The sequence below is a fragment of the Perca fluviatilis genome, chromosome 23 (assembly GCF_010015445.1).
Source record: "Perca fluviatilis chromosome 23, GENO_Pfluv_1.0, whole genome shotgun sequence".
Lineage (NCBI taxonomy): Eukaryota > Metazoa > Chordata > Actinopteri > Perciformes > Percidae > Perca > Perca fluviatilis.
This window is the reverse complement of record NC_053134.1, coordinates 18,914,499-18,942,411: the sequence shown is the minus strand read 5'-3', so window position 1 is coordinate 18,942,411 and position 27,913 is coordinate 18,914,499. Positions and strand designations below refer to the sequence as shown.

Genomic DNA, 27,913 nt, shown 5'->3' with positions numbered 1-27,913 from the left:
CAAAACCAAATGGCAGACCGACAGTTAGCGACTAGCTGGTGAACATAGTAAAGCATTTAGCAGCTAGAGAGAGACAGATAATTCCCTCAGTTGTTGAGGAGTAAACCAGAGTGAATATTGGACTTACATTCATTAGGTGGCGAGAAACACGACTCCAGATGAGTTCAATGTTATAAGGTGATAATATGCCAGCGTTGTATAAATTTACACCTTGCTCTGCTGCCTCCAAGTGACCAAAAAAATCTATTACTGCAGGTTTAATTAACGATGACATACCTGACATTTAAAAATCTATTTGCACTTTTAGCACATAAGCCACCTGTGAGGAACTTAATTTTCATGTTATTTGTGTCCACAGCATTATAGTTTGTAGCATTGGTTTGATGTATGTTGCTGTGCATAGAGCTGATCTGCAAAATTTAATGTGGCAATAATATCACACATTCAAGGATTCATTTATTGACATAAAAGGAAAAACATTTATTTCGGCCAAACTCAATGCAGGGTTGCTGTGTAATCATGTACTACACAATATGTAATACACAAGTCAATATTTTTGAATTCTTGGTCAGTGTGCACATCCGTTGCTATTCCATGTTTATACGTCAAAAAGTAGGACTGTACTATGTTTCTACGGCTGTGAAAATAGGATCACTGGTAGCCCATTTCCTCTTCAGGACTAAATGTAATAAAACAGCTCTATACTGTAATACAAAGGGGAAATAATTACTGTTAGCATAGAGCATGGTACAGCCCAGATGAAAAAGCAATCCCTCTTGACAATCCAAGTAAATGTGACTTTTAGCCAAACGCAGTAACATTCACGGTCCCAGTTGACCTTGTTTGAGAACACATCGGTGAACGCTTTAGTTTTGTGGGCCGTCAGTTTCTTTACTGTGTGTTGTTTCTTTCTCTAACTCCTTGTCATCTGTGAGACGGTACTCTTTTTCCAACCGTGCATTCGTCCCCTGGCAAACCTCGTCTTTTCCCTCTTTCACCTCCTCCTCTGACTTCAGCCCATCCATCTCCATCTTTGCCTCCTCACTTGGAAGAGGGGTCAACTCAACAGGGGTCTCTGTTAAGGATTTGAGCTGTTGTCTCTCCTGGGTGTTATCTGAGGAGCTAGGTCTGACATCTTGGTAGAGCTGCTCTGTTCTGTGAACCTCCCCTCCCTCTTCCAGATCTGTTGCGATCCTTCCCCAAACTTTGGGAGCATGAGGCGGTTTGGGAGTTTTAGCAGCGCCGGACTGGCCCTCAGTGGGGTTTGATGGGGCTTGAAGTTCAATTGACTTTGAAGCCTTTTCATTCTGTGTCTCCGGTTTTTGCTCTGGTTTCCGAAACTGTCGTCTGAGGAGGACTATGACGGCAATGATGAAGAAATACGAGGAACCACTGAGACATGTGATCAGACCCAGGAAGATGATCCTGAAAGTATAGAGACAAAAGATGCACAGAAGGCAATAAAGGGCAGATATCTGTATTGCTATGGTGGAGAAAGTTGTGGAGAAACACTCAACACTTCTATTAGCAAATTCATTTTAGCAATCACGTTCTGTTTGCACATTTGTGGCCCATGGCGTACCTGTACATCTCAGAGTCATAAATGCGACATGTCCCCCTGCCCCCGCACTTTTTGACTGACCACTTCAGGCAAGTTGAATCAATCAGGGCTCCGAAATACACGGGTGCAGGAAGTCCACCTACAGACAAAGTATCGCCCAAATATGCACTGTTACATATTGGAATGGAGAGGAATATTGTGTCCCTTCTCAATCATATTTCTCATGATCTTAGTTTGACTGCCACATGCCAAACTAATACAAAAATGTGTACTCAAACTAGACTAAAGGTGTCATTTTTAACAGAGATCTTTAGTTTTCTGCTTCAGAAACTGTGCTAACATTGCAAAGCAAGTAAAACGATTTATTTCACAATTGCAATTGAAAGCAATGAAGCTTACCAAGAGTCCTAGTTACCAAGGCCTGGATACCCAGTGCAAGGGATTTGAGCTCTGGTGAGATGCATCTGTAATTACAAAACAACACAGGGTCATTTGTATAAATCCTTTTGTAGAAAGATGCTACCCCAACCAGTGTCTTTAAAGGAATAGTTTAAAAGACATTTTGGGTAAATATGCTTATTTGATTTCTTGCCTAGCATAAGATAAGATGATAGATACCACTCTCACGTCTGTATGCTAAATATGAAGCTGCAGCATCAGAACGATGATGTTTATGATGTCACTCACGACTCGCTTAGGTTCAAATCATAAGAATGATCTACGGTAGTGCTAATATTCCCACTTCTCATTATTTCCTTCTTGCCAGGAATGGATACACAGACCGTATGATGACCATGTAGCCAGGTGTGGCTCCCAGAGCGTTGATGAAGGAGCTGAGAACAGACACAGCCATGTAGGAGGTGAAACTGCGGCTGCAGTCCTTGGCATGTGGACACTGGCCCAGCCTCACCGATGTACTGCTGCCTGCTGGGAAGGAGGCGGACACACAGCTACAGTTGTGGAAGACCTGGTAGAGAGAGAGAGAGAGAGAGAGAGAGAGAGAGAGAGAGAGAGAGAGGAGAGAGAGAAGAGGGAGAGAAAGAAAGAAAACAGTGGAAATTAAGTGACAAACAATGACAATAAAATAGCAGATGAATGACAAACATGATAAACAGGTCGCAGAAAAATGTGGGAAGGAGTTGAGTATGGTGGAGTATGGTGGACTACACTTATCTTATGATAACCTTATCAATAATCAACCATTAGGTGACAAATGTAGTTATTTACAGAATTCTGACATGTGGGACCTTAAAACAAATAATGAGAAATAAGTAATGCAGTTTAAACTTTGCATCTGATATTGGTAGTAATTCCAGAGAAAAGAACATGAATGTATGCCTTGATAAGTAACTACTTGACAGAGAGAGTTGATGAACAGGGAGAGAAAGTGAAGAAATTAATATTGTAATTCTTTGGAGTTTGTAATTGCCCTTGCACATGCTGAAGAAGAGCGCTGCCCGAAACGTCCGTTGTGCAGCAATAAACTTTTAAATTGGAGTGCTGTCCGAGTAGCTTTATTTATAATTCTTTGGAGTTGTCATGATTCAGTGCTTTCATTCAGTGAAATGGCCGGGTGTGGACTGCTGAGGAGTGTTTCTTTGAAATAAGGGTTGTGGGCTGCTCTTAATCAGTTTATGGTGATGCTGTTCAGACGCTTTTCAGGATGAAAAAGGATTTCCTAATCATAAAGAGTTCCTATGTGATGCAATGACCCTGATAAGGTGCTATGGTAGAGTGTGTGGTAGTGTAAAATTGAACAGTGCAGGGATTGAACAGTGCAATAGCTTATTATTAAATATTAACTATGACTATGAAAAGACAAGAATGCAAACATAATAGAATTGCTTGGCAAACTAGAAAAGAAGTAATATACTTTAAGAACAATATATAACAGGGAATAAGTTATAGGATGTAGATGTTAGATGTTATGACCATAGTCCAGATTGTGTAGGAGGCTAATATAGCCTATAAGACAGCCAGGTGTACAGCAGACAGAGATAGGGGCTGAGAGAGACAGGCTCATGCTGAAAAGTCAATTTCTCCCCTTCCCCTTTGTGTGGTACTGAAGAGTTGGGGGACAAAGGACCTCCTCAACCTGTCTGTTGAGCATGACAGTGACAGAAGTCTGCCACTGAACATGCTCCTCTTTTATGCATCCACGAGTGCAGCCCTTACTGTGTTCTTGCCGTATCCACTGGAGCCGAGGCAGCCAGCCAAACATGGAGAGATGTAGGTGATGCCGCTGTCTGAGCACACAGGGTCCCACTCGTCTGCTGAACACGAGCAGTCTCTGTTACACTCCGAGAAGAGCATATCCCTGTCGGATGACACAGTCTGCGTCCTGCAGGGCAAAAAGGGTTTATATTTTATACTAGCTGCATTGTATTCTGAGGCTGTGAAAAGGACTTCCTTTGGTACATTATTTTGGTTTGTTAAAGCTGTGGTCATCTTCATACACCCCTCATGTCTCAGCACTGACCCGTTGTATGAGATGGTGAGGCCAGCCATGGGAATGTTATCACACTTGGTGCCAAACTGCAGCAGCAGGAGGAGGTATGCCATGAAGGATGTGGCGAAAGAGAGCTGAGCTCCTGACACCAAACTCAGTTTGTACCTCTTCATCAGCAGCCCTCCCAGGAAGATCCCCACAGCCACTGCTGGCAGGTTCAACACACCTAGAAGAAAAACACAGAGGGGGTCTAGACACTGGGAGGCCCGTCTTATACTAGGAAGTCTCACACTCTCAGCTTTGAGCAGAAGTGCTCAGTGTACCAGGAGACATCAGGCACTTCCAACTGAAGCTCTGCCTTTTGAACTTTATCTCAGGGATGCAAACTGCCTAAATCATAGAACACTAATCAGATTATGTTGTAACTCTCTTACAGAGTGTGTGCATTGCTTTATCTGTTTAAACGTAATCAAACATTTCGTGATTTTGAGTGAATTCCTGAGTTGTGGCTCTCAAGTAACCTGGAAATCCACACTCAAATCCGAAAGATTAAGGGCGTGGCTATGAGTAATGAAAATGGCCCAACTCGAGGGGCGGCACCAAGCATGCATTTGAAAATATCCCTGCACACAACTGAATAACACCACGACCAATGTTTACTGACTGATTCCGGACTTCGACATCGCAGCGCTGTCGTCATCTGTTTAGCTCGCCTCTGACCCGCCTATATCAGATACACCGATGTGATTGGTGCAGCTCGACTCCAAGGAATAGGTAATGAGCATCATCACTGAATGCCAGAGTGACTCGCTGAGCAAATTCAAATTGTGCTCTCGCGAGAACTCTGGATTTCCAGGGTAGCTCCCAAGTGAGAAATGTTCACTATTTCTTTACACAAAATACACATATTAGCTTTTTTGCTGAGAGTTAATTGAGAAGATTGATACCACTCTCATGTCTGTGCGCTAAATAAGAAGCTAGACTGTTAGATTACATTAGTATAACGACTGGAAAAAGCTAGCCTGGCTCTGTCCAAAAGTTTAAAAAAGAAAAATCTGCCTACCAGCATCTCTAAAGCTCACTAATTTAAACAACATATCTCAAAAATTAACAAACAATTTAAAATGTTAAAAAGACAAGCTAACTGTTTCCCTGTTTCCTGTCTTTATAGTATGGTAAGATAACTGTCTTCTGGGTCTAGCTCCATATTTAGCGTAGAGAGCGTTTTCATACAGTCTATGGTAGACTCTCAGCAAAAACTGCCACTAAACATATTTCCCAAAATGTCAGGGTATTATTTAAAAAAAAAAATTCTAATCGAAAGCTTGAATTCTATAACCAATACATCACACCGGCACATACGGGCAACAGCCTCGCTATGGGAAAAGCAGAGATGCAAATGTAGAAGTTTTCTACATATATTAAATAAGTTTTTCTATATTTATTTTTCACCTATGAGGAAGTTGGCTCTGGATGCAGACTGTCCAAACTGTTGCTCCATGTATTTGGCTTTGAAGGTGAACAGGCCAATGAAAGAGTTGAACTTCAGGATGCTCCCACAAAGGAGCAGGAAGTAGGCAGGAGTTCCCAACAGGCGCTTCAGCGAGGGGAAAAACCCTGTGGGAGCACATCCAGGGAAAATCATGCAATGACCATAAACCTGCACTCATGCTGTAATGTATTATAATACCAAATCTCTACTAAATAGTGAATTTGATCTGGAAATGAAATAACATATCATCAGTGTTCTGTTATAGGAAGAAGAAGAGGATTGTGTCAACCTTTAGCAATGTCAGTCAGCTTGAGATTGTGATTGTTGTTGGTGGCATCCTCTGTCCCATCTAGGGTCCCACGGGTGGGAGTTGGCTTGCCGTCGTCTCCCTCTGGCTTTAGCAGCGAGTGAGGCAGGAACCAGAAGGGAATGCTGGAGATGAGGAGGAGGGCGGAGGACACCATGAAGCCCATCCACCAGGCGCCCACCCAGCGGGCATCTTTAGGAGTGATGGTCACACTTTCTGGATGACAGGAAAGAGCATTTGAGTGAGTACACAACGGGAACAAGAAGCCTGATGTGTGTTTAACTCATCACTTTCATTTCCAATTTCCATCTGTCACTTCCTTTGTGTGAAGCGACCATATAGAGTGTTGCAGGGATGGTGTATTTCCAACCTGGAAGTAAGCATTGCCCTGGTTCCCTCGATATAAAGCAAATGGGATTTTCCATTTTGCCAGAGTCACCATGTCTCTTCTGTCAAAACATGATATTCTAGCCAAAAAGCGTTCCCTTTAAATCTGTCGGCCTGTCTACACAGGAGGCGTTTCATTCTGAATTCATTGTAATTTTTAAAAACAATTACTCCTTGATTTCAGAGAGAGATAGACTAGAGCAGGCTTCTCATTTCTACCTGGCGGCAGTCAATTATATCAGATGAAATGAAGACTGTCAATTGCAGATTTTATCGGTTGTGTCTAGACGGTAACCCTGGATTTGGGAAAACTGCCCAACGTCCGGGAGTTTTGCAAATCCTGGGTTACCATCCAGACATGACCGATTTTATCAACTGTAGCTGGCTAGCTAATTGAGCTAACGTTAGCTTTCAGAGACTAACAATGACTGATGCTACATACTTCTTTTAAAACAAACACATTACACTTACCAATATCAACATATCCAATGTCAACATATAGTTTGGCACAATAGGAGCCCAGGAGGAATCCAAACATGGGGCCCAGGAGAGTGATGGTCTGGAGACAAGCTGCAAATAAAGCAATCACTAGATTAAACATTTTGTATGATGTGGTTTGGAAGAGAGGAGATGAAAAGAAGAATTTTATTAGAACTCCAGTGGGAATACATCTGGTTGAGAAGGTAAAGGACACACATGACCAGAAAATACTTTCCATCTACGTGTACTTTTTAAGAAATGTGTCTGTAGGTTCACACAATTTATGTTATTTGAAACCTTTAAAAATCCCACTGGATATCCAAAATGAGCAAAAATACCTTACCTATATAGAAGGGTGAGTTTTCCGCTTTAGCAAAGTCGTCGATGTAAGAGATGCCCAGAGGTGTGACCGGGGTTTCTCCGATCCCCCGCAGAGCGTTCCCCAGGAACACATAGATCCACATGTTGGAACCAGACTCTCTAACACAGGCTCCATAACGACATCACACAATAGGAACACATGATATTTTTTTTTTTACAAAGATCTAATTGTCACAGACACTGCTTTCTAACATCTCTGTTGCATTTTAAACAATTGTGTTTGAAATCACCAAAGGTCAGTGCAATTCCTAAACTCAAATGTAGAAAAGGCACAAGTAGCTCAAATCACCAATGTGTGTATTGTCTGCACTATTCACATAGATTCTTATAATTTTGTTTCTAAAAGAAGACGTTGGTGCACGTGTATCAAAAGCCCCACTCCCATTCACAAGTTATTGAGAAAAATAAAACTAAAGGCTCAAACCACAATGTGGTGCTGATTCAAAAGCTTACATACCACATGTATTGTATGTGACTTCCATATTCTGTTTCTTTCTAAATATATCTTATCCGATTGGCTGAACAGGATCAATACATTGCATTCCATGGGTGTATGATGTGTTTTTTGAGAGAAGAAAAATGTATTATACGGCTCAACAATAAAAAAACTGAAGTAGCATCTCAAATATTGAAGAATACATAAACAGATATGTGTCCAAGCTGAATTTGTTATCATTCAACATTACACATGTCTGCTTTTTCAGTGATGCTAAATGACCTGATGGTCCCACGTCTGTTTTTCTTTTTTCAGCTTTCAGCTCTTGTGCTTAACCTGCAGTCCACACACAAACTGATCCTTGGCACTGTTCATGTGAAAACTGCATCAAGAACTGTCAGGTTCAAACTCTAGACGTTTTGACTGATCATTAGCCACCCAAGAGGTGTAGCTTCGGGATGGATAACTATAGCGGCTGTGAGCAGAAGGTGGTAGACGGCACGGGAGGTGAGTGACTCTGAAGCTCAGCCCAGGATCAGTGCATTCCAGGGATGGTTGAAAGAAAGCCATGTGAGTTGTTAAGGTTAATGAACCAGGTTTCATGTTAAGGCATTCTCTATATATATATATATATGCTACTGGCAAAGTTTCTTGTTCACTGAGAAGAGGGAAAGGCATCTACCATCTCCACCCATGTGACCAGTACTGTGCATGTTTTATTGATAGGTTTGTAATTCTTGTGCTATACTTCTTCAGTTTAAAATACAAGTGCAGATATGTGACTTTGTAAGTATTGATATAACAAGACTATACATATACAATATACAGCAACGCTAGAAGCATATCAGTTTCAAATTTGCACTTGACTCTCCTGGATCCGCTAGCTGCCTGCCCCCTGACTACACTGTGAAAAAGCCAGGAGACAACACAGGGGTCGTAAACGTCAAACAAACACTAGGGGCACAGGCTGTGCACCAAAATGCAACAAACCACGTTCCAGCCAATCACACAGTGAGCAGAGTTGATTGAATAGCGTGAGTTGTATCTGAGAGTAGCTCCTGGAACGTGGTTTGTTGTATTTTGGTGCACAGCCTGTGCCCCTAGTGTTTGTTTGACGTTTACGACCCCTGTGTTGTCTCCCGAGACCGGGCTTTTTCACAGTGTATTCAGGGGGCAGGCAGCTAGCGGATCAAGGAGAGATGCCTACGATTTGAGACAAAAATTAAATCGTGCTGAAACCATGCAGGAACTCGTAGTGCACCTTTAACGGACATCCACATTAATGATGTATCAGTGGAAATCATTTTGATGGCACCTATTTGAACCCTGCGTGTAGCCTACAGTCTTACCTTTGTCGTCTTCCACAGAAGGCTCTATCTGAATTTCAGGTACTTCAGTTTTCAGTGGATCCACACAGGCGGCGATGTTCACACTGTCATTCTGGAAAACCTGAATGATTGTGTTGTACTTGTAGCTGTGAAAACCACAATGAGACATTTAAGATCATTTTTAATCATTTTTGTTTTGCAAAAGTTTAAAAAATTGGGCGTTTGTTGATGTTTACCGTCCCATGAAGAAGTGTGTCAGGCCGGTGAGAAAGGACCCTACAGCCATGACGAAACAGCCCACAGCAATGAATCTGGGCCGATGTAGCTTGGCCCCGAAATGGCTGACCACAGCAAGAAACAACAAGTTGCCTACCTCCAAGAAAGAGAAACCAAGAAAGCAGAAGAAAACCCTATACATTTAGAGAATCGTCAGCTACAGAGTCACACAGAAAACGTGGCAGAAACAAAATTGATCAGATGCACAAAAGATTAGGGTTAAATCAACAGATCGATGGTACCCATCTCAAAACTGCCATCTATGAGTCCAATGTGCATGCTGGAAAGGTCGAAACGTCTCTCAATCTGGGTGATGGAGCTCTTCATGTAGGTTCCTGCCAGAGCCTTGGAGAAGGATGCGAAGGACAGCGCTACAATAAACAACTAGAAAACACAAGGGGGAACATAAGTCATCAAAATAGGCTGTTTTTTTATTTATATTACATCCAAGTGTATGACTTATTTATTTTATTTTTTTTCTAATAAATATCCACCATTTAATGCTATAATAGGCCTGTGTTTTCTGCCTCCTCCTTTGCAGCCTCCACAGCCTTTGGATTTGAATCTGTGTGTGGGCACTTTATTCCCTTAATCCCTTTTTTACTAAATTATTTCCCATCTGGGATTATTGCAATTCTCCTGCATGTTCTGCTATGCACAGTATTTCACCTATTACGCTGTATTGCTACAGAGCTTTTCATTTTCAGCTTTAACTTGACAGGTCTGGACCACTGTGAATTCTCTTGAAAATCCTTAATTAGAGCTCATAAACTGTGTGTATATTTTATTTTACTATTAGGATTTATTTGGTGATGATTCTGAAAATTTGCTTTTCAATCCTATATCAACAGACTGAGGAAAAAAAATCTTGGGTGAAATTGTTGTATAGATGGGTTTTGGGGAGAAACGCTCCATTAACTTTGCACATGGTGATGTAGTGGTGCAATCAGACAAGTTCGAGCACCGGCCTGATACTGAACTGACAAAAGCTGATATGCTGATCCAGAGTAGAAATGTGGCCTGCAAAGATTTTCAAAAACAACATCAAGATTAGCTCTTGGCTTGATTCAACCTAGTTTTGGGGGAAAGCATATCTCTGAAAATGTTCAACTGAGGAAACTGAGGACACTGCATTTGACATTTTAAGTATTCCATCCATTTCCCATCTATACACGCTTATCAAAGTTTGACTGCTTGCTGCGAGGGGGCAGTGTTAACAACTGCACCATCACGTTCCCTTTTAGGCTTTTAATTGATGTTTTTATGTAGAGCAATTTACCCTGATGGCATCAACAGAATGAACTTTAGCCCACGAAGAAGAACAGAATTACAAGCAACTAGCAGAGGAGTGTTGATTACAGAAAGCTTTTAGTTTTTTACTTTGAGAGTGGAGATGCCAGAGCGTTTCCTGGTCCCCTGATCAGGGACACACAGAGCCTGCTGGCTGGTCATCTTGTCTCCGTCTTCGGCTGCTGCTTCCTCCATCCTACACTCAACGATTGTCTGCCGGTCTGTCTACCTGTCCTCAGGCCACTGCAAGAAAACCACACATCGACAATACATAGCCAGTGAGGTCAGGCTAATGATAATGAAAATGGCTTTTGACTGAATTCACTCTTTAATACTATGATGTGTTAAATCACAACATGTTTAACAGCTTATATTATCTCCAGTAGTGAGGTGAATGGTAGACCTACTTAAAGGAAGAGTTTAACATTTTGGGATATAATCTAATTTCCTTTCTTGCTGAGAGTTAGAGGAGAAGATCAAGACCACTCTCATGTTTGCATGGTAAATATGTAGCTGGAGCCAGTGAGCCTGTTAGCCCAGCTTAGCATAAAGAATGGTAACAGGGGTAATCTGCCTATACCAGAACCTTGAAAGCCCACTTATTGACTCTTAACATCTCATTTTATTTCTTGTTTCTTCATGCTAAGCTAAGCTAACCAGTTGTTTGTTGTAGCTACATTGTTTATCTACAAATGAGTCTCATCCAGCTCTTGAACATGAAAATGTCAAACTATTTCTTTAAACTTGGTTTACCCACTCATTTCATATATCTCATGCATACATTTTGTATATTTAGATGTATTCACAGTACACATACGATTAAATAGTATCTAACAATTGTTAATTTTCTGAAAACGTAACAGATTTTTTACAAAAATCGTCAGTTGTTTACTTACAGTAATGATCATCTGCAAATACTTTTTCATAGTTTTTCAGTCATCACTACATCAGTAATCTGCATAATAATGTATCTTACAATATTGGACAGTTTAAAGGAGCTCAGATTCTCAGTCATTTGCTACAGTATGAGCATATAAAAGTACCATTGTAATGTTTAAAAAGAGATACATTTTTAACAATCAGTATCAATTTAGGAGGAGGTTTATGGTATTGTAGTGCAGAGTTCTGGTGCAAAGCCAATCCTGTCACTTCATTCACTAATGTCTGAATTTGTAAAGTGAGAGGGGAAAAAGCAGCTGTACTGGTACCTGTGTTAACTCCACCAGCGTTTTCTCCTCACAATCCTCTCCGCTCAGTCAACTTCAGGAGCTGCTGCAGGTTGAATCCATAACAGAGAGGAAAATGGTTTCCGATATCAACTCATTTGTCCTCTGGAAAACTTGAGAGGGTAGGCCGGGAGGGAGAGGGGGAGTTAATATAGAGTACTCAATTAACCAGTATGTGTTTCACCTCATAACTCCAATAATCCCCCTCAGGTTTAGCATAGTTAATACTCAGAAGCGCAGCCTGCCTTTAAAGTCAGATCCAATCTTGGCCAGCAAGCCCCGGCCTTATCAGAGGAATTCAAATTATGTTATACAGAGAGAAATGGATTGCAAAATCACTACTGAAAAGCAAATACTGAGGAAGTTTATCAAAATACCTAGTGTATCTCCAGGGCGGGGGGGCTGGCCAGGGTCGGCCCTCTCTTCTTCTTCTGCTCCTCTGCAAGCAGATATTTGTCTCTCCTCCTACTGAGAGGAGGAAAACCTGCTCTCCCCAATCTCCTATTCTCCTGTGTGAGGTCAGAGCAGTGCCTTGGAAGCAGGGGGACAAAGGGCCTCACACATTTTTATTCCACACACATGGCCAGTCCAGGAGGGGGACAGCAACAAGAGGGGGGAGATGGAAAGGGGAGACAGATTGGTAACTTCAAACCAGGCCCTTTTGGATTTATTTATTTTTCCCAAAGGCAAAATAGTAGATGTTTGTTGCTTTAAACAGGAATTTTTAAAAGAGCTGTATACAAAATCTGGTTAAGTCATGACAAGTTTTTATTTTTTTTATTTTGAAAGTTTCAAAAAGAATATATTTCATTATCTCCTAATAACACTTATAAAATACATATTGCACTAGGACACTTTAACCTAAAATCAGCCCCACTCTCTCTTTAGATTTGCTGAATTGTTTTGATGAAGATCCTTAAAAATGGAACAGAGTGTCTCAGTATTAACAGTGCGTCTCAGTGCAAACCTTTCAGGGAATGCTTTATTAGTCCAGTGGGGGGTTCAGGCAGCCAGGCCACTCAATCAGCTTTGGTCCTGCACAAATTCCAAAGATTAAGATTAAGAGCATTCACATTCCTGCACAGCAACAGTGAAGGAGGTGTTTACCACTTTCCCTATTCTGAAAAAAATATACTTGGCTCTGGAATTTTGCATTTGGCGCAAGTGCTTTACCTGTCTTTTGTCACCGTAGCTAGTTTCAGGTGCTTTCAGACAGGAATGCAGTTTGTTACTGCATCAGGGCGCCTTTTAGGCCGCAAGTTAGCACAAAGATACTTTCTTTAACATGCTTTTCCAAATTCTACATTACAAAATGTCCTGTCTGACTGGCTGTAGTGTGTACAAATAGAAGCTGAGACACCTTCAGCGGTATTGCAGTACCTTTCGGTGGATATTTTGTTGTAGAGTGTAGCCTGCTGGTGAAACCAGACACTGCACAGTCTCACAGATTCATAAGCAACAAGACATTGAGGAAAAATGATATTATGGTAGGTAGATAAATGAAATAAAGGGTATGAATACAGAAAGATTATATCATTTCCATTTAAGGCTAACATGGAAAAGTTGACGAATTTTAAAATCTTACCTACACTAAAGTAAAGCATTACTGGGCTATTGGTAACAAAAGGGTTTAGCAATCATACAATATTGTAATTACTGGTCATAACAGTTACAGTAAACATAAATAAAAATAAACATTTAGTCCATTAAAAGAAAGAGCGTTTGTGGCGAGGCACAAAGTAAACAAAGAGGAGTTAAAGTTTGACGGAAACCTGGTTATGTAATAACAACCTTCAACTTTAACACTCTTGTTAAAGTTAAAAAAAATCTAGAAAAGTAAAAAGTCTTTTTTTTCTCTTTTTGCTGCCAAACATTGTATAAATTAAGTTTACTTTCAATACCAGCCTGAACAGACGAGGTATTATCTCTATTTATGAACATCAACCTATGAAAAAAAGTTAAAAAATGCAAAAAGAAATTGTTATGTAAAACTAATGTATTTTGTATCTAGGTTTTTTTTCCAATGTACATAAAAAAAGTCTGAACATGTATTTTATTATGAAAAACAAGTGAATTATCCTACCATGATCTGTGAAAGGTGAATAACACCATTGCACTAAATATTGATTGAATTGTTAGTTATATAGAGTCTGCAAGCTAGTATTGTGAATTTTTTTTTGAATTTGACACTCTCGTTGTGTCATTGTTTACTTTTCCACGTTAAAGGTACTGTAAAACAAAGATGAACAACATTTCTTTTATTTTTAGAAGAGGAATTGTACATTAACTCACCCAGTCTGTCAGGTCAGCAGGTTCACAGCTGTAGACTGGACTTCCATTATTAAGATTAAGGACCCCTGTGTTATTGCTGCCACAACCCTGCTCATGATCATGTGTTGTCTTCTGCTGTAAATATAAAAATATTGATTATAGCTGCTTTAGGAGGGTCATAACAGTGAGCATATGGAAAACGTTGCGTGTAAATTGAGGGCCAAAAAATAAGTTAGAAGTAAAATGTTGTTTTTTTTTTAGAAAATCCCGCACACCTTTATGCAAGCAATAATTTATTAGAAAAATACAACGTTTCGGTCTCAGACCTTACCTGATGAAGGTCTGAGACCGAAACGTTGTATCTTATAAATTATTGCTTGTGTAATGGTCAGTGTGCAGGATTTTCAAAAAAAAAAAAATTGATCTGCTACTCTTGATCATATCCTATGCACCTGCCCGACAAAAGAGGTGTGCAAAAAAGTTTTCTTACGTTGCACAGAAGTAAAATGTGTAAAAAAAAAAAAGAAAAGGCAAAAAATGAATTAATAAAGGCATATATTGTTGGCATTTGTCTTTAATAATAACAGATACACTTCAAGGACAATCAACAAAAAATAAAAAGGCAGAAATGATGAAACCTAATATATGGGCACAATAATAACATATCAAACTCGATATTTAAATTCTTATAATTAACAGAAATTGTCTATATTAGCTGATGTTATATTTTCATTGACAACTACAGTGTATAACAGAGTAAACAAAGTACAATCAAGTTTGAGTTACACTTCACTCACTCTTAGTACACTGTCCAAACTATAGAAACCTTTCCCAGACACTAAACACTAGTGAGTCAGAGGATTATATGAGTGCTCATGACCTTTAGGGCTTGTTTATAATAATGTAATGTAACAAGAAGTGTGTGTAAAAGTCAGACCGGTGAGATATCCAGAACATGTCAAATATCAATGGGGCAACAGTCAGAATAAAGGTTAACTGTCACCTGTTAATGAAAAACAGTTTTTGTGTGTGTGTGTGTGTGTGTGTGTGTGTGTGTGTGTGTTTACCTTAGGTACTAACAGTTTTTTTTTGCATGACTAAAAGCCTGACTGACCCTTCTTCAGTTTCTCAAGAAACAGAATGCCTATATAGTTAGATGAAATGATTGATCACTCTCATGCCTGCAGTTCAAATTTGAAGCTGCCAGGTAGCTTATCTTAGTTTAGCACACAGAATGGGAGCAGGGGGTGTTAGTAGGTTGAATCTGTTACCTTTGGACACAGCTAACATGCTGCTGATGCTAACTTCATATGTTTAACTAACAGACATGAGAGTGATATTGGTCTATTTATCTAACTCTGGACAAGTAAGCGATTAAGCGCATTTGCACACACGTTCCATTTTACTCATATTTGGCCTCAGAGCAAGCAGGTTTGTTTGGAGCTGCAAACTACCAAAAAAGGAAAGGTTGTTCTCCAAATATTTGACTTTTTTTTTCTTACTTCCTTTGACATCATACTGAAATGTTTCATAAGTGAACATCATCACGAGTGAACAGCAGCTATTATGTTTTCTTGACTGAATAGAGCTAAAAATGACCTCTAAGTTGATGTTTTTGTGCAGAAGTGGATTGCATATAATTGAATGTCATTTGATTGGTGTTCATAGTAAAACTAAGCTTTGACCTTTGAAGTAAACAAACAGCAGTCGATATTTTCAGCATGATATCTTTGTAAAAAAAATGAGGTGTACTGCTCGAAGACCAAAGACTGCTGACACTGTACCATTACCACATTTGGTCCACTATGGATGCAGCACAGTACTTCGGCAATGGAAAATCTATGTTAAGCAATGATGTTGCCTTCCCTAAACACCTTAAATAGTGCTCTCATTGTCCGCGTCTTCTTTGTTTTTGCCAATGCTGATGTTGGCGTGTCCATTTTCCACTGCGTTACCCTCTAGTCCATTTTCTTTAGCCTGATTCCTCAGTGTTAACTTCTTCTGTCTCTTGACAACTGTGCGGTAGACACCTCCCCAGAGCATGTTAGAGAGGAAGTAGAGTCCAGTAATCAACCCCAAGAATGTCATTCTGAAAGTAAAGTACATTAGAACAGGTTACGTTTGATATTTTTACTTCATTGAAGGGCTTTCATTCAGACTTTTTGTCTGAGTTCTGAACAAAAAAACTATTACATCAAGTGAAACTTGTATATTGTGTAAAAAGTGTAGAAATCCGTTCGGAAGCAGTGACTTCCTGGAAATAGTCCTACACATAACCCTCTGTAATTACCACAACTTGTAGTTTTTACCCTTTAAATGTTGTATAGATCAAACAAAAGAAGAATATAACATGCTAATTCAAGAGCTTTAGACGTGCCGTTGGCAGATTTATTTTACATTCAGACAGAGCCAGGCTAGCTGTTTCCTACCGTTTTCAGTCTTTATGCTAAGTTAAGATAACCGGGTCCTGGCTGTGGCTTCATATTAAGAATATATCAAAATATTGTGCTAGTTAATATAAGATTAATTCAAACTGTACACAACAATGTCCACATTTCTTTTTTAGTAAAAACAAAACAAAAGACTTCAACCTTTAGAAATACATTTTTTAAATTATTAACACACATCTTTTTTAGGAATATTACAGGTAGAATATACTAGCAATAAAATATGAGCATGGTTTCACTGTACCTAAATTTATTAGCATCATAGAGTCTACATGCTCCACGTCCTCCACAATTCTTGGTACCCCACTTTAAACAGGTTTGGTCAATCAGTGCTCCAAAATATATAGGAGGAGGTATTCCACCTGAAAACACAGAAAGTCAAATGTTCTTACACATAAAAAGACTCAATTTAACTAATAATTGCTTTCAGTATAATCATGGTCCTTTGAGCTAAAAGATACCTTTAACATGATAATTTTACAAAACCTACATTTTGATACTCACCCAGGGTTCTTACTATCAGTGTCTGCATACCCAAAGCCAGCGACTTCAGGTCTGGCTGTATGGACCTGGAAGATAAGCCCAAACATTATCATATCAGACCATGATATCAGCATTTTAGCTTAAAGAATACATACAATCATGCTTAAGTTGTCTTCACCATACCAAGAGATTGGCATGGGGTACTTTCCATAAGATCATCTCTCACTGCAAATCAAACCAGCTATTAGGTTAACTGAAATAAAACCATACCAATATCTAGGTATAGTGAAGGGTATGTGATGATGTGGGGCTATTTTAATTCCAAAGGCCAAGGGAACTTTATCAGGATGCATAGTATTCTGGATCCATGAAATAACTGGTCTTTAAAAATAAAACTCTGCCTGCCTCTATGGGAATTTAACATAGGGGTGTACTTACTTATGCCCTCAGAATTTTAAGGAAGAACATTTATTTATTTACGATACATTATTCATTCACAAAGAAAATTGGTGTCCTTAAAGATTGGATTTTTCCTCATTTTTTTTAATTAAGGCATTAAGATCAATTTGCAAAAGAAGATTTTTTTTATTCCTCTTTTTAGTCAACTTGGGTGTCCTAATTTTTTCACATGACTGTAGGATGCAATATTACCTACAATAGTGTTACAGAGACAGTTCACACAAAGTCATCACATATGTCAAAAACCAATAAGACACGGCAAGGCATGATTATACCCAGCCGTAAAAGATGTGAGCTGAGCCTGTTTTAGCTTTAGTGTCTCTGACCTGAGCAGTACGATGTATCCCGGCGTGCCCCCACAGGCAGAAATAAAGGACCCCACTACAGAAAAAGTCATGTAGATTTTGAACATGAAATCGCAGTTGCTTCTTCTTGGGCACTGGCCCAGCACTGCGGACATGTTCATGCCTGGTGTCATCATCTCCCCAGCACAGGTGCAGTTATGAAACATCTAAAGAACCAGAAGACAGATGTGAATAATTACCTTTGACTGTGGACTGTAGGTGGGTTGCTGCTACACAATATATGACTTTCAAACAAGACTTAAAACAGAACGACAATGCTGCTGGGAAATAAAAGTGGCTGTCTTACCATTCCCCTGCCAGTGCCGGTGGAGGTCTGGCAGCCAGCCAGGCAGGGTGAGGCATACGTTACTCCATTGTTGGCGCATACTGGGTCCCAATGCTTCATTGAGCAGGAGCAGCCCATGTTGCACTGTGACAGCAAGGTCTGTTGGTTGTAGGACACTTGAGTAACCCTGGTGCACACAGACATGGACAGAAATGCTGTAAGGGTATACTGTTCCAGTAAAGCTTGACTCTGTTTCCATGGAGATCATTCTTAACTCATGATGGAGACAAAAACCTTTTAGTTGCAAACGTTGACTTATAGGCCTATTTAGCATTTGTGTGTTTCTCATGTTGTGAACCCAACATTTTTGGGGAAATATGTAATTTAAACTAAAATCAAAGATTGAGTGATAGGAAACTTTGCAGTGGAACCACCCCTTCACTAACTCCACTAACTTGTATAATTTAAAACGAGAGTAGCATGCCACTCACCCCTGATATGAAACGGTCAGACCTGCCACCTCTGCCGTGTCACAGTGGAGGAAGATCTGAATGAAAAGCAGACATGAGGCCCCAAAGGAGGCAGCAATTGACACCCTGGCTGCTCCGATGACACCCAGTTTGAAACGCTTCAGTACAAAACCTCCGGTGATGATGCCCAAAGCTACTGCTGGCAGGTTCATTATACCTGGATGGATGAATACATGCATGAATGAATGGATGGATCGTCAATACACTGGAAATACAATAAAATCCTACTGATCACAATGTTATGCCGTAATGTAATAAAAACAATGTTTCATAAACATTGGGTAACACATACGCACGTTGAAGAGTACAAAGGTAATTAGGGAATTGTGAGATCATGTCATGGATGCCTTTCAATATTAGACCGTTATGTTAGTTAATATCCCTTTCTAAATGCCCTGCCCCTGTCAGAAGAACTTGAGTACCGCTTCATCAGCACCACCTGTCATGTTCCAAATGTGTTCATTTGAAATTATTTATAAATAAATAAATAATAACTATGTTATTAAACACTATTAGTTATGAAAGTGGATACTATTACTATTAACACTGAGAGTGGCAGAAGCTGTACGTTTCAGCCATTCATTATCATTAATTACTTTTAGCTTACTATTTCAAGAACTTATTTTTTAGTTAACAATTTCAAATATTTACATTTAGCTTACTATTTAAAAAAAATACTTTTAGCTTACTATTTAAACAATTTACTTTTAGTTAACAATTTCAACTATTCACTTTCAGCTAACAATTTCAACTATTCACTTCTAGCTAACAATTTCAACTATTCACTGTTTTTCCATTACCTATAGCGAACTGTTTGAAAAAATGTTCCATTCTTTAGTTATCCATTCATTTGCTAACTTATGCACACTCACTGGCAGAACTGGCTCTATCCAGTATGTTGATTTCTTTTTTTTTAAGGTAAATCCTTTTTTAAATTAGCTACTCTGCAATCTTTCCATGTACACCACATTATATGCATTTGCATTAAAATGGTTCTGTTCAGCAGCCAATTGTTGTTCTATTTTTAGGTGTCATAACAGTACAGTAGGTGATTGTAAACGATAACTTTAAAATATTAAATTGTTCCAACAATAACACTGTTAGCTAGCCACGCTGGTAAACAGTCATAAATAGATAATCATAGCTCAGGGTGCTACTTTACAGACACACAAACGAGAAGCCCACAGTGGGCTACTTAGTGCTTACATTTCAAGTCAACTGTATCTCTCCCAATCACACTTCCCTTCAATAACATCATTGTTTCAGTTGCAAAGATCAGTAAAGGCAGAGTGAATGGGTGTAAGTTGTTGTTGTACCTATAATGAAAATGGCCTTGGAGGCTGATTGGCCGTAGATTTGCTCCATGAATTTAGGCTTGAAGGTGATCATGCCAATGAAGCCGTTGACAGCCACAAGGTGTGTAAGGATCATCAGCGTGAAGACGTTGTTCTTGAAGAGTCTCCTCAGAGATGGAATGAAATCTGGTGAAGAACAAAGCATAAAGAGAGACTATAGCATTAAACTAAAGCAGTTTTATTGAGAGGCACGATGGCTTCCTTATTATTGCCGAAGTGAATGTAAAAATGTACTGTATTGAGTCAGAATAGTTTAGCGTCCTTAAGTCTTTGCCTACAAAATAACTTCCTTCAAGGAGGTTATGTTTTCTATTCGGTTCATCCATTTGTCTGTTTGCTGGTTTGTTTGTCTGTCAGCAGGATTACGGATTTTCATGAAGCTTGGTGTAACACGGGCCAAGGAAGAACCAATGAAATTTTGGAGCGGATCCGAATGACGGGGCGGATACACAGATTATTTTTCACTTTCGTTAAGATTGCAAGATAGGGCGTTTGTGCTGCATTTATGTGGTGTCGGGATAATCGGAAAATAACTTAAAGACTTGGTAAATTCAAACTGCACTACCATTGTGAGATAGGGCATGCCTTGGTGGAGGTCTGCGCTCTATAATTTTAAACTCTTTTGTTATATATTGTCAAATTTTTTTATTTCTCTTTTGTTGGAAGTAATATTACTTTCAAATAATAATTTACAAAGGTGAACTGGCCCTTAGCTTAGCTAACTGCTTTCGCTCTTTCCTGAAGTGTGATTTAACTCTTGCCCAGATTGCATGGTTGTTTGTTACTGCAAGTCCAGCATTCAGTTACTTATCTGGGGCTCTGGTTTGTCTGGACTATACCTTGTTAATGATTAAACACGTCAACCCTAAAAATGGTTTGCACATTACACATTTCTTTGTTTTTACTGATGGGAAAAGCTTGAAAAGTACCTTTAGCCAGCTCCTGGAATGTAACTGGCTTATTCTTCTCCTCATGATCCTGGTTTTCGTCTGGCAGGAAATTCTCCTGCTCTGCCACTGTGGTGAGCTCTGTGCTTTTACTCTGGCTCTGCTCTTGCCCCTCCTTGGGCAAAGACTTGGGCAGGAACCAGAATGGGATACTGGACAGAAGGATGATGGTGCCAGTCACGATGAAGCCAAGCCACCAGGCCCCCACCCAGCGGGAGTCCTTATGGTTAATGGTGACACTGTCTGGGAAAGGAAGACGAGCAAAGACGGCAGATTATTATAAAGTATTTAAAGGACTTTCATTGGTAGCCCTTGACTGTTTTTGTCTTAACAGTTTAGACATACGTAGGAGCTGACAGCTTTAATATATGCAGTAAACACTGAAATAGTCATACTATGACAACAGGATAAAACCTATTGTCTCTGAAAGATTAATTATCACTCAATGATGAACTGTTTCATCTTTAACTACTACAACCTTGCTGTGTAGGTTCAAAAGGAGGTACTGTTTTGCTGAAGGGCATTTTAATACCATACTTTAACAGATGTTATGTGTTAGAGGTCTCCAACTCAGCCAATTACTCAAAATTAGTCTAATCAATACTGACTAACCGGGTGACAACTAGCAAAAATAAAGTCAGCATGTTCTGCTACATTAAGACATCTTGTTTTTCCCCTGATATTGAGAAGTCCCATACCTAAATCTACAAATCCAATGTCTACGTAGATCTTGGCAAGAAGGGACCCGAGCATGAACCCAAACATAGGTCCTAAGATTCCCACTGTATGGATGCAGGCTGGAGAATAGAAATGGAGAAACAGAGAGAGAAAGGTTATGTGCTCTAGTACTGTCATCACACATATTCAATCAAGAATTATCCAAATAATACCAGTTAGGCACACAGAAATGCAACAAAACACCAATAGCGGGACACGTTGTAAGTGAGCAGATAGTAAAAAATAAAATGATAATGTAGCTAAGCCCTTAAGCAGCATAAAGTAACCAACCCAAACAGGAAAGAATGTAAACCAGGGCTCAGCAACCTTTGGCACCTTTTGGTAGCTTAACCAATATGTGTACCAATTTGTGAATGTTGAAGTGAAGTTCCCTCCTATGCACATACCAAATGATCTCTTTCACAGCCATTGGCAGGTACGCAGCCTGTTATTTTAAGTAGTTTGATTGAGTTTTTCCCATTTCCAATTCCGGGAAGACCTGCCCTACTCTTCCTCTGATTGGATGGTACTCGTTGACTTCTTCACAGAATGTGGTGCACGTGGGAAAAAAGAACACTACCTGGGCAGGCTTGCTAGATGGCAGGTAAGTAGTAATGATATGGCACACTCGTTAACAAGAACTTTAAAAAAATGCCTGTCTAAAGAAAAGGTTGCCGACCCCTGGTTTAAACTAACACAGGTGTAAGGTCTGGCAAAATGTCATAAAAAAAATATCACAGACAGTGGGAGGTTAAAAGTAACTAACCCAAATAGAAAGGAGTGTTCTCTTCCTTGGCAAAGTCATCCAGGTAGGACACACCCAGAGGCATGATGGGAGTCTCTCCAATTCCACGCAACATGTTTCCCAGGAATACGTAGATCCACATGGACGAGCCAGCTGCCTTTTCACAAGCTGAGAGAGGAAAACTGGGCTCAGAATGTGAAATGAAACCATAAATAATATTGAAAATTCTTTATAGAGCATAGCTTCTGCTTCTATGAAGAAATTGATTTGGTGTCAAATCTGTTTGCCATGTACCTGTTCTGGCCTCTAAATCAGGTGTCTCATCTGCAACAGCCAGGCTGTGGTTTGACAGACAGGGCAGGATGCTCGCAGTGCTGTTGATATCTGTACTGTGAGACACACTGGTCTCATATTTATACCTGAAAAAAAAAATATATATATATATATTACACGCGTCTTCTACTTTTTTGTGTCAGAATTAAGTTTTTAACACTGAAGGTACTAAACTAAACTAATAAACCAATTAAATAAATAGTCCTGGTAGTCCTACATTTTTTAAAGATTCTTTTTTGGGGTTTTTCCACCTTTAATTTGACAGGACAGCTAGGCAAGAAAGAGGGGGAAGACATGCAGGAAATCATCACAGGGTGGATTTGAACCCTGGACCTCTGCATCAAGGTATGAACCTCTCAGTATATGTGCACCTGCTCTACCCACTGAGCCAACCACACCACGATGTTATATATATCTTGCATATTGTACCCAGAATACTAGTAGTTCACATATAGATATATTACATATACAACATTTGCATATTAAAAGATAAAGGAAACGGGCTACTAACAGTCCCTGGAAGAAGTGAGGCAGGGCTATGAGGAAAGATCCAGCAGCCATGATCACACAGCCAATTCCAATCAGCCTGGGACGATGGAGCTTAGCACCAAAGTAGCTCACAAAGGCTACTACCAACAGGTTACCTGTAAAGGTAAAAATAATTACAAAATAACTCAATGATGAAAGAATGAATAATTGCTTAAAGACATAGTTTGACATATGTGAAAATACACATACAGTATCCAGGTTCTTATATAGAGTTAGATGATTAGACTTCTGTTTGTACTATTAATGTGAAGCTAGAGTCAAAAGGCATACATAAAGACTGGAAACAGCTAGCCTGGCTCTGTCTAATGGAAACAAAATCCACTAAGCACCTATAAAGCTCAATAATTAACATTTTATATTTGGGTTTCATACAAAAAACAATCAAAAATGTTTGTTTTTTTTTGTTTTTGTTTTTTTAAAGCTGCACATACCCATTTCGAAGCTGCCATCTATAACCCCTATGAGGGAGCTGGGGATATCAAAGCGCCTCTCAATCTGGGTGATGGAGCTCTTCATATAGGCTCCACCAAAGGCTTTGGAAAAGAATACAAATGCCATGGAGGCCAGGAAGAGCTGGAAACACACAAACACACACAATAAGCATGTTGGAGGAAACTGTTTGATTTTTTTCCTTATTAGGTTTAGTTAAAAGGGTTAGCTATGGGGCAATTATTGTAGCAAAACTATTTGCAAATGTGTGTGGAGAGTTGAGTAACTGTATCTCAATCCATGTGTGCGTATTCAGATTTGTGAATATGTAAAATAATCTCTAAATGTGTACTAAGTTTTTTTTATGTGTACAGGAATCTGCAAATGTGTATTCAGAATCCATGTGTGGAAGACAAAATTGTAAATGCATACATAGATATTATTGGCTGAAAAGTATTTTGTTATCGGTTACAACTCAGCATGCCTCTCAATTGACTTTTTGTAATATCATTGTCTTTTTACACGTGACTGTTGCTACACTACTGCAGTAGCAGAGATCTACACATTTACAGATTTGTCTACACATTTACAAATCACAGTACACTTATAAATCTGCAGATAGATTTGGAGATTTTTTTTAAAAATTTACAAACCTGATTACGCACAAATGGATTCTAAATACACATTTGCAGATTCCTGTACACATTCACAAAAAAGTTGTACAACCCTCCACATATGCACATTTGCAAATAGTTTTGCTACACTAATGACCCCTTAGTTACCGCTCAGACTGATTCTCAGAACCTCTTTAAATGCAAACTGAGTGTTGTAGTTTGTTTGAAAATAATTACATTTACAAAGACACCCGAGTGAGAGATTAATCTATTTTTTTTTTTTATAAGTTCCAGCAATACTATGAAAGGTTTATTCCAAAACAAAGGATAAAAGGATGTAATTGCATCTTGCACAGACGTTAAGGGAAACGGTGAATGTATTGTATTAACACATAGAGTTCTCCTCTTATGATGGATTAGGATCACACACATTTAAAGACCTACAGTACTTCACACCTGCTTTCAACATTGATTGGATTTCTTTTTATTTAAATTAGATGTAATACTTTGTAGAAGAAATCTAATGTAATCTAATGTTAAACACGTTTTAATCTTATCATCATTTCAACATCATGTCAAGACAAAGAAAGAGGACATTGGTATCACAGTATACAAGTAGTCACACCATATTTTGTCAAAGGAAATTAATACAAAGTCTGAGTTCTGGAGATTAAACAATTACTGAAATCTTAAATCTTTGAGAACTTATCGGAGTCCTTTTTAGAGTTTGTTTGCTTTGCCAAAAATATATTAACAATTAAAAGGGATTCACACTGGGCTATGTTCATAGACTGTTCTGTGAATATGTTTCAAGAACAGATAAAGCTCCACAGGTAGACAAAATGTAATTTCCGTTCAACACACAATAAAACATTGCTATCAACCAATATTAATTGCTACTGATCTGATAATGTCAGTGTTATCAGAACACATGTAATAAACTGTGTCACCATGTTAACAAAGTGAACCAATGAAAAACAACTCACTGATACAGGTCACAGCAAACATGTTTTTCTTCCTAAAAAGCCCTTTACTGAGTATATTACCCTTATCTCTATGAAATTGTCTTTGATTAACAGCCATTACCTTTACACTCATAAACTGCTCTGTTCCCATTCCATTTGGTGTCAAAGTATCACATTTTATCTGGTCAAGAGAAAAATTAGGCCTTTTTGGTTAATGCCTTGCCCTTTTACTGCCTCATTGAGTACGCCATTTGTCTTTCACAGATAATACTGACACATAAATTAAATACCAAGACAACTAAGGGTAAAGAAAAGCTTTACAATGAAATTTTATAAGTTGGCTCTGTCTCCGGTCCATTTGTGTTTACAACTGTGGATTTAAATGATCAAGGCCATACATGAAGCAGTGAGTGTTATTCCTTGACCATTTTTAATACTAGCAAAGGGTAACATTAATTTGGTGTCAAGTCTCACATTTAATCTGGTCAAGAGAAAAAAATAGTTTTTTTTCTCAACCCCCTGGGACATCAAAATATACCTTTTATGTCATTTTCAGTATCTCCAGATCAATACAGTTTTTGTGTAGAAGCAGAGAAATGCATTGTTTCAACGAGGTCTTCCATACGATTGTAGGGCTTCCAGAAGCTTTTTAATCCAGCCAGGAACTAGTGTCTTTGCACAATAAATCCATAATTATGAATCCATAAATCACGTTACATAATCCGAAATGAATAGAAAGTGAAAGAAAGGCAGCTTACTCAACCAATATATAACCCTAACCTGATACAAACAGGAGGGCCTTGTATGGTGTGTGTGTGTGTGTGTGTGTGTGTGTGTGTGTGTGTGTGTGTGTGTGTGTGTGTGTGTGTGTGTGTGTGTGTGTGTGTGTGTGTGTGTGTGTGTGTGTGTGTGTGTGTGTGTGTGTGTGTGTGTGTGTGTGTGTGTGTGTGTGTGTGTGGTTACATAGCTGCAGGTCATCCAGGCAGCCCTGGATGTGTAAATGAGTGTGATTTGGCCTCCTGATGTCTCATAGCAGACAGTAAAATGCAATAGAGATGGCACACTAAGTTTTTTAACAAAAAAACGTATGGACTTTTCTGGGAAAAAAATCTAAATAGTTTTTTATTTGTGTTGGTTGCAGTGTTATTTTTGTTTCCCCTGATTGCCAAGACTTGCAAAGACAAGGTAGAACAATTTCCAAAAGCCCAGAGAGTTAATGCTTTGCCTTTTACTCCCTTGTCAGGGCTGGCATTTGTCTTTCAAGGATAATACTGACACAGAATTGAAATAGTTAGGGTAAAGAAAAGCAGTATTACAATGAGATTATAGAACGTGGCACTATCACAGATCTATTTTTGTTCACAACCATGAATTTAAATGATAAAAGCCGTACACAAAGCAGTGAACGATATTCCCTGACAATTGTGTAATACTGGAAAATGGTAACATTTCACCAACCTTGAAGTTGGAGCAGCAACCTGCACGTGTTTTTTTGGACTCTACACTCATGATGCTGCTGCGTGCTCAACAGATGCAAGGAAGAAGAAAATCACTCCGCCAAGGGACCTGCAGAAAGACACCAAGATTATGAGCACATCAGAGTTAATGTTAATTTCATCAGATTTTAATCAAATTACTTTTCTTTAAAATATCCAAAATTAAAAAATGAACTTCTTTCTACTTACCAATTTCTTTAATTTTGTTTTAAATAAAGTAACTGTTGATGTTTTTTAATAACATATAAATAAATATATGTAAAAATTGACACCAAAAGTACAAATGAAACAAACAAGCATATTCACATACACACACAAACCCAAAAATATCTAGTAGTATGCATACAAAAACCAAACAAAGGCAGAAAAAAATCAGTGCATAAGTAAAATTTACATGCATAAATAAAAGTAGAATCAAATTGGGTCCAAAAAGTCCAAAAAAGGGGCCCCAGGATTCTTCCCATTTATGCGGATGTTTTGAAAACTAGGTAAAGTAACTGGTTAATTATAAGTTCATTGTCAGTGTGCAGTGTGATAGAGTCTCCAACCTATTGTATATACTGGTATATACATTTTGAAGAAGCTTAGAATTTAAGATTTGTTACAAAATTCACATTGTTAGTCGGTTTTCTGATCACAATACAGACAATATAACAGTAATTTACACTGAAACACAAGTAAATTGTTCAATATTTCATCAGTGCATCACAAAGACCTTAGTGCAGAATTACAAGAAGGGGAAAATCCAGAACAAATATTTACCTGACAGGCAGCAGTGGTCCTATGAGGGATGGGAAGGATGTGGTAAAGTAGCTGGCTCGCTGTCCCTGGCAGGACTTTGTGCTTCAAGTCTTATCATAGGCAATCATCTGTAATCAGTAACCCAGCCACCATGTGAACTTGTTGATCATGTCAATAAAAAGCCCTCCAACCACTCCAGCACTCACACACACAGACACGCCCCCACAAACAAACCCAAATGTGACTGCTCAGGTTGGGTAATGTCCAGTAGCATGTATGTCTGACCAGCACCGGTAGGTTCAGAGGTTCGCCGAATGCAAACACGCACACTCACATTCACGGTCTGCGCACATTCGCACATCCTCCTCTGTAAACATCATAAGCCTCCCAAATATCCATTCTTTGGTACAACAAACAGCCGCAGCGTGAAGCTGTCCAAGGCTTATTTTACAAGCCTGCTGTTTCTGTTAGTTTGCTGTTTTCAAAGACTGAAATGCTTTTCCTCTCCTGGAGAAATTCAGCTTTTGTAAGGCTGGGTGTTCCCAAGGCCTGATCAAAGTCTTCCTGTCCTATTGATGGCCCCTAACAA

The 27,913-nt window shown here is 39.1% G+C and overlaps 2 protein-coding genes across 4 annotated transcripts; both read right to left on the bottom strand.

Moving 5' to 3' along the window:
* Positions 1-436: 436 nt before the first annotated feature.
* On the bottom strand, positions 437-12,142 carry LOC120553377 (solute carrier organic anion transporter family member 1C1-like). 3 transcript variants are annotated; one of them, XM_039791722.1, is made up of 16 exons: positions 11,991-12,142; positions 11,596-11,726; positions 10,478-10,630; positions 9,340-9,481; positions 9,058-9,190; positions 8,843-8,967; positions 7,020-7,166; positions 6,668-6,766; positions 5,792-6,025; positions 5,463-5,627; positions 4,041-4,236; positions 3,737-3,902; positions 2,344-2,528; positions 1,961-2,025; positions 1,583-1,700; positions 437-1,425 (listed from the first exon to the last, which is right to left on the bottom strand). In XM_039791722.1, exons 3-16 carry the CDS (start codon positions 10,580-10,582, stop codon positions 867-869), a joined length of 2,439 nt encoding a protein of 812 aa, XP_039647656.1. In that variant the 5' UTR covers positions 10,583-10,630; positions 11,596-11,726; positions 11,991-12,142; the 3' UTR covers positions 437-866. The 3 variants fall into 3 exon arrangements, with proteins under 3 accessions (XP_039647656.1, XP_039647657.1, XP_039647655.1); XM_039791723.1 differs by having other exon boundaries at positions 11,596-11,659; XM_039791721.1 differs by lacking the exon at positions 11,991-12,142 and having other exon boundaries at positions 11,596-11,861.
* Positions 12,143-14,445: 2,303 nt separating this feature from the next.
* On the bottom strand, positions 14,446-27,447 carry LOC120553378 (solute carrier organic anion transporter family member 1C1-like). The gene is made up of 15 exons (XM_039791724.1): positions 27,346-27,447; positions 26,546-26,653; positions 23,511-23,652; positions 23,042-23,174; positions 22,492-22,616; positions 22,219-22,365; positions 21,434-21,532; positions 20,718-20,978; positions 19,750-19,914; positions 18,395-18,590; positions 17,925-18,090; positions 17,600-17,784; positions 16,836-16,900; positions 16,576-16,693; positions 14,446-15,973 (listed from the first exon to the last, which is right to left on the bottom strand). Exons 2-15 carry the CDS (start codon positions 26,594-26,596, stop codon positions 15,760-15,762), a joined length of 2,067 nt encoding a protein of 688 aa, XP_039647658.1. The 5' UTR covers positions 26,597-26,653; positions 27,346-27,447; the 3' UTR covers positions 14,446-15,759.
* Positions 27,448-27,913: the final 466 nt, after the last annotated feature.